The sequence below is a fragment of the Acanthisitta chloris genome, unplaced genomic scaffold, assembly GCF_000695815.1.
Source record: "Acanthisitta chloris isolate BGI_N310 unplaced genomic scaffold, ASM69581v1 scaffold23232, whole genome shotgun sequence".
Taxonomy (NCBI): domain Eukaryota; kingdom Metazoa; phylum Chordata; class Aves; order Passeriformes; family Acanthisittidae; genus Acanthisitta; species Acanthisitta chloris.
In genome coordinates this window covers 57,443-65,101 of record NW_008661336.1, presented here as the reverse complement: position 1 = coordinate 65,101, position 7,659 = coordinate 57,443, and the positions used below count along the sequence as shown (strand labels likewise).

At 37.6% G+C, this 7,659-nt stretch overlaps 1 protein-coding gene across 1 annotated transcript in view; it reads right to left on the bottom strand.

Moving 5' to 3' along the window:
- Nucleotides 1-6,579: 6,579 nt before the first annotated feature.
- The window catches only part of XPO4 (exportin 4), a 57,559-nt gene continuing 56,479 nt past the window's right edge, over nt 6,580-7,659 (bottom strand). The window contains exon 23 of the mRNA XM_009070203.1: nt 6,580-7,253. Coding sequence (XP_009068451.1) covers nt 7,056-7,253 — 198 coding nt within the window. The 3' untranslated portion in view covers nt 6,580-7,055. The remainder of the gene's footprint in view (nt 7,254-7,659) is intronic.

The window sequence follows — 7,659 nt, the reverse complement described above, 5'->3', positions numbered from 1 at the left end:
ACAACCATCAACAGCAGGCCAGACACAGAGGGGAAGAAAAAGGGAAGTACACCACACCCACAGCTTTGCTTTGCTCTAATTTGCAAAGGCAACAGAACGTCAGAAAAACCAAATCTGATACCATCTCATAGATGCTAGGGTGAGAACTGCTGTCCCAGAAGATTCCAATATAAACAGGAGAAAACCTAATAATGAACTATGTATCAGTCACAGTGGGTAACTTCAGTGTTCTCTTTGGAGGTGTAGATTCATCTGGAATGTTTTCTAAAATAAATAATTTATTTCTGAATTAACAAAACTCACACTGATAGTATCACCTTTAAATGAATAGAATTCCAAAATAGCACTTCCTCTTTTCCCCAACAAATGTGTTGATGACACAGCAGCTTTTACTAATCCCCATCAGGATGACATGGGTTACAAAGTTGTGGGACAACACTTCCATTATCGATTTCTTTGTCTTCTTGAAGAGTAGCTTGATTTATTTTTCTTTCCCCACATAAGGTTGCAAACATTTTACTTTCTTCTCCTCCTTCCCTCTTCCAGTTCATGTATGACCTCCTCCTTGGTTGACCTGCCAGACAAATTCCACTTGGAGGGCTGAGCATCCCCTACCTTTCTGCTTGAAGCCGTGGCAAATCACTGAAAGAAAAAACCCACCACCAACTCCACCACTCACAACTGAAGCAACTCTAAATTTCATAAAGGCAAAATTGATGGGTTTTGTGTACACTTAGACAAACAAGTGTGAATAAAGGCTTTTACCCAAATCATTCAAGTTTATTCCAGACCTTGCATTTAAGGTAAAGCAGAATAGTTCCATTTTCTACATGAAAGGCCCTTGGTTATGCTGCTGTTAGTCTTACCAGCTGCTTTCAGGAATTTCCTCAAAATTACCTTAAATGTTTCTGTCCTTCACCAAAATGTTCACTGAACTAAACCATGCCAGTATAAATATAAAACTGCAGTAATTTTACTTCTGAAACGAGTAAAATTCTAGTGATACATACAGCCAAGACATATAGCAAAGCTGTCACCCACCATAGCTGTCACGTAGTTTTACTTTCAGGATTTGTGAAGTTTTTTGTTTTAAATATGTGAGTGCATGGCAGTAAGAGGGGAACAATATAGAATAGCTGTAGTTTATTATCCAAATGTATTATAGCATATTAGGAACACCCCTTATGTGGGAACAGCTCACGAGCTTGGAGAGCATTTCCGTGCCAGATACCACCAGAAACTATTTAGATTAAATCCACAAACACAAAATTCAAGACCTAGAAATCAGTATTCCCTTTGGGTAGACAAATACCACCAATAATAGTGACCTGAAAAGTCACTGTCACAACTTTTTTTGGAGGATGGGAGAAAAGATTAATTTCATTATATGTTCAGAGCCATTTCTGGCAATTGCAGAGAGACACTCCTGTTGTACCACAATCACACCTTTTTTCTCTTGGTGGACAAATTCATGCTTTAAGTGCTGATGTAAATTAAAGCTACCCCATCAATTTTTTAACCTAATTACTGTGCATTCACAGTAGCCAAAGAGTATAATGTGTAGCCTAAGGTTTCATAATGTTCCTGTTTTTGTTTCTACCCTAAGGAGGTATAACAAATACTATTCCAAGAATTCAACACAGCTGAGATTTCAGAAAAGCATTAAACAAGAATACACACAAATCACACACGGCCAAAACAAAATAATAAAAGTCTTTAGTGGAAAACAATTTTATCCTCCTTCTGCTTATGGATCTTAAAAATACACAAAGTGATCATTTGAAAATTGAAAATTCAGTTGTGATAAGGCTTGATAACACAGCCATTTCCCAAGTCGTATTGCAATAAATTGTGAAATACTTCTATGCAACTTCATATCTTCAACTGTACATGTAGGACAATACTTGAAATCAACTAGCACTTCAATCCCTGTGTTTTTAATATACAAACTCAACACAGTACTGAATTATACATTTAAAATATATACACACTTGACCAACAGCAGTACTAGCATTTATTGCCTTAAAACTGCATGTTCACTGCATGGAGGTTCCTCATTTTGCACAAAGGGGACAAATAAAGGATGGCAATAATTTTTTCTTAATTATAAACTCTAGAATGGTTCAATGGGAGATTGAAATGTGCTGGGGAAAGCTATTAGAAAGGATTTCATCAATTTCAAGTATCAAGCTGTAACAGATTGGAAAAATCACATGGGTAGTATCTTTCCCTTGAGGTTGGAAGGGTCTTCCAAATGCATTTAAGAATGGCTTAAAAGGATAGGAAAAGCAGGATAGGGAAAGGGAAGAAATGAAAAAGCAGAATCTATTTTAATTCACTGAGGAGAAGGGAAAGCCACGGGTATCTTATTTCTCAGTTGCTAGGGCCCCAAGAAATCTCATACTGAAGAAAGGGTTTTGTAAGACAGCTGAGAGCTTAAGCTTCATGATCAGTGCTAGAAAGCATTAATCTAATTCATTGCAAAAAAGGGCACAATCTACTCATATTAAAAGCAAATTTACAGAGGGCAGGGCTGGCTCTTCAAATTTTAATTGTTACCATTAGACTTTGGTTATACTGAGTGACTGAAACAGATATGGGAGAAATGAGTGGTATCTGTTCCTTGCAGAAAAGTGTAAAAAACCAAAACCAAACCAAAACAAAAAACCCTACCACCACAAGCAGCACTTGTCACAAGTAGAGACACCAAAGCCTGAATAACAACTGTCCTCTCCCTATCTAGGCCAGAAGTGAGGCACACTGGTGGGGAATCTCACCTCCTTTAAGCAGAAGCCACCATTTCTGTTGGCTGTAATTGAAAAGTACAATTAACAGCAAGTATTACTGTACTACAGTAGATCAGTCCTCGGGAATACTGCACCACTGCTGCCTCTACTGAGTTTTATAGTTAGGAAAATCTTCTGTTTTCCTTACAGTAAATCTTACACCTCACAAAACTAAAATTAAAGTATATAATATTTACATAGCATCTCAGATCCTCAGGGCATTTTTATAGGCATAAGCTGAGCCTCACAACATCCCTGTGAGGTAGGTAGGTGTTAATGCCATTTTAACAACGACACAGTTCTAGCAACTTGCCAATGCCCACAGAGGATCCAGTGGAAAAACTGATACAAAATTAGAGGAGCTTGGCTCCTACTCCTGCGCTTATAGTCATCAAGCTACTTCCATAGAAAACACCCCTTCTTATGTAATTACTTAACCAAAACTAAAATTACTTGAAGTGTTTTACAGGAGAAATGCTGAAATTCATATTTTTAATAGTTTTACAGATCACAAATTAGAATCTGCTTTTTCCCTTTAAAAGAATTGTTTTAAATGGATAACTGACTGCTCTGAGCAAGCTTATTGTCTAGAACTACATGGCTTAGATATAAAGGGATTTGCCCAGGTAAACGCTGGGGCTTCAGTGAGTGCTACATGCTATCAGAGAGATGACTCTGATTAAAATCCCTCTTTTTCAACTAGTAGGATTTGGACATGCTGAGAAAACGAGTTTCTCATTCCTGAGAAAAATGGTGAGCCCTTTGCTACTGAACAGTGAAACACAAACCTCTGGGCAAAAAGTAGCAGATTCTCGTGGTGATTCAGTGAAGCTAATTAAGGCATAAATGCACGTGAAAGTGGAAGTTTCATGTAGTAGCAGTCCACTTCTCCCTGTCCATATCTATCTGTGCTTTCAAGAGGGTCTTGAATTTTATGATTGAACTACATGGTTGTGCTGGTCAGCATTGAAAATTATGGGTTGAACAACAGAAATTAGAAACAATTAGAAATCACCCCTCAGCATTAGAACTAACACTACTACCATGGGGAAGGAGCTGGCAAAATGGGAAAGAAGCTACTAGATTTCTAGTCTTGGAATGAAAACACTGGAGCACTAATCTGTTTTAGCAAGAAAGGTCTAGACAAATGTATTTGTTACAATTACATCATGCAGCACTTATAATTCAGTTTGAGTTGCCTTTTTCCCCTCTACAAAAGCAGGTGCATTTTTAGAATAATTATTCACTTTGCACAGTGAATGGAAAAATCGATGCAGTGATGCTATAAAACTTTCAGAAAACTTATGTGGAGCCAGCTCTCAGTGTTCATGAGAAATGGTCTATGAGTCTTTCCTGTGAGCTTTCACATACAGATTTACAGCAGCTTGGATGCGTAGAAGATCACTGAAGGATTTTTTTTTTTTTTTTTTTTTTTTTTGCTGGGGATATAGAAGCCAAATAGTTTGGGCAGAAGTAGCCACCAAGCCAGCAGGAGTATGAATTCATAAAACTTATTCCCAGAAGCTTTTGTAATGATTTCTAGGATGTCACTTAGCAGAGACATCTTAGCGTTTGTTCTAAAACAGACAAAAAATGGCATGGAAAGATTCCTGTTGAATATATGAGAATGGAAGAAAAATTAAGAGACAGGAAAGTATAACATCAAGCAGGAAAACTACAAAAACCCCTTACTGTGACAGTTTCCCTTTAACACATAATATTAATTTTAAATGAAGAGCAAAGGAAAGTTTTAAGCAACCTTCAAAATTAGCCTTTGAAATGAAGTGTTCATACTTTAACAAACCCTGATACTCAAAAGATGCTGAGTGTCTCTGCTTGTTACAACACAATGGGCCCGATAAGAAAAATAATGGGTATGCACATTACTTTGTCCTGAACACAAACTCAACTTGTGCTCCCATCCATCAACCACAATATGCAAGAGGATTTCAAAAATTTAAAGTTAATAAATATTTTTAAATAGTGAGCCAGCTTTACGGGATTAAAAAAAGATAATGACTAAGCTAGTTATAAAAGAAATGACGACTGAGTGTATTAGTTATTCAATCAGATCCAAAAAAGTGGAAGGTATTTGCTATGATCTCTTTGAAGACTTTGGTCTAGAGAGTTGACATCAAGCACACCATAACAAACCAGCAGCTCCTACTGCTGCTTATATTTCCAGGCTTTGATTCCCTTCATCTGAAAAAAATTGAGGTTTCAGAACTGCTGCCCCATCCAGTGTCCAAACTCAGAGAAACTCCAGGAGCAGTTTCAAAAACATAGCAAAACCCAGACAGTTTTTAAAATAAGATCAGCCATCAAACAATTTAAAACAAAGGACATGCCAGGGTCATTATCTTTTATGCAAGTGCCCAGAGTCAGGAAATCCTTTAAAGAAAAGCATTAGAGTTTCAAGAAAAAAATTGAGAGCAATACCCCTGTTCAAAAATACTATGCAAATTACCTTAGAAATAAAACACTAGCTGGGAAGGTACATTATTATCTACCAAGTTTTATGGTCACTTTGTATTGTGTAAATCTGCCTTCGCCCAGTTTTCACATCAGTGAAAAGAGAACAGTATAATAAAAGAGATGGCATTTTTTTGCCTTGTGGATCCATGCTTGAGACAGGTATGGATTTAACTAAAATCCCACCAAAAAAAAAAAAAAAACCAAACAAAAAAACCAAACCCAAACCAAAAACCTTAGATCACTTATAGCACAGGATTACAGATTTGTGTCTTTAAACATTTCTGGCTATTGTGACTAATTTTGAGATGAATAGCTGAAGAATGGCACAGAATTGCAAACACAAAGCTATACATAGCCATGTAAAGGTGTATACCATACATTTTATATAAATTTTAAAAACACATGGGAAATATTCAACAGCATAATCTAGCAGAGACCTTAAACAGAAGGGCCCACTTCAGCCTCCATGTATTTCCACAAAAACAATTTTACTAGACATGCAGCATGTGTGTTTGCTTCAGTTTTCTCTGGCTCATGGCAAGGAGGCAAAGCAGGCCTTGCTTTCGTATTCGTGTGCTGCTCGCCCTTGTTGGTCCCCTATACTCAGGGCACTATATTCTGCTATCATAGTAGCTAAAGTGCTGATATAAAAAACCAAGCAAGAGCAGAGCAGCTGGGAGGGCTCTGCAGAAGTGGAGCTAGATTCAGCAAACCCCAAAATCTCCCACAGCACTAGACATCCCAATTGCCTTTCTCTGCTCAAGTCAAACGTAACCCTCGAGGAAAAGGGTTTGACGACTCTGTGCTAGCATAATTGTTTTAGCTAATGCCCCAACTCTGCAAAGTTTGCCAATACTTTACACCTTTTGGGTTGTTATTGCTTAAGCAAACAGTTCAGTGTAGAAATACATTGCAGTTGCGTGCAACCCAGGTAAGAATCAAAACAGATACTGAAAGTAAAACTACACATGAACCTTGCATTAGACACTCATTCCAAAATGACACGTCAACATGAAGGGCTGCAACAGGTACACAGCAGCTCAGTGCCAACATCCAAAACCAACTCTGAAGAGTCAAATCTTGCCTTAAATTTCTTATCTAAAGTATATGAGCTTTTTTTTTCTTCTTTTAAATTAAGGCAATGAAATGGCTACAGCTCCTAAAGTTCATTTTAGGGAACAAAAATATACACCTTTTTTTTCCTGAACTTTAGGCAGCAGAACATAATGTAAAAACCTACATTGCATGAAACATGCAATGTCAGACTGATGTAGAAAAACAGAATTAAACACAAGTTAAAATACCATTTGGTTTTTCTTCCCCATTGGAACACAAACTCAAACTTTAAGAGAGGAAAAATAAAGCTTAAAATCAGCTAAACTGTTTAGAGCTTTATATGTATCTGCATCACACTCTAACATGATTTTGGGTAGAAAAGAAATCTGTATGTTTATATGACCACTCGCATTTGAAATCAGTGCAGGGGGAAAGGCACTGCATTTATTTTTCATTGTGCCCATATCTGTTTGCACATATATGGAAAAAATTAAATTCAAACTTTCTCTTCATTCTCTCCCACACACAAGTATGACAGATTGCAGCTAACACATAATAGCAGAAGCTGATTCAAAGTTGACCTCTCCTATTCCATTGTGTTATGTTCAAACTTCCAGGCTCTCTAGAATCTGAGATGGCTGCAAAGAACCCAGAGACAGGTACAAGATTTAGTCAGCATTCAGCATTTCTCAGTGCATTTTGCAGAAAGGGTCTAAATTAGGCATAGAGTTTTGTTGTTTATTTTACACAGAGAAGTCCACCAACATTTGCCATAAATTCTTCTAAACTCTTTAAGAAGGCCATCTTCTGCTTACGGTCCAGTGTAGGAGGAGTGCTGCTTGCAGTAAGCTTGTTGAAGGCATCTGCTAACCGCTGGTAAATTACTGGATCTTGTTGAGTTGATAGCAATGTTTCAACTAGCTCTGAGTATTCAGCCTGTAAAATAAAGAAGAATCAGATTAACGTAAAAAAAATAATATGGTATATACAACTTCTCTCATCAGCACAAGATCCAGAATCAAGGCTGTGCCACAAAACTCTCCACCTCTCCACCTGTCATCCAGTTTTCTCTGATCATAGTACGAGCAGCAACTATGGACCCCGTGGCCTTTCACTTAACCCCGGAACCAGATAAAGTCCTTCATCCATCCTGGGTATTTTAGTAAGGCTAAAGAAGCTTTCAAAGCTACATACAGTGCTTTGCAGTGCAGAGTAAGATGACAATTTTAAGGCACACCCTTCAAAAGTCCTTCTAAGTCTTAGTCTTATATAGCACGGGCTTTTTCCTGCAACCTGGACTGCTCTTTCTTCATGCCTGCCTGTGTTTGGTGTGCCATACCTA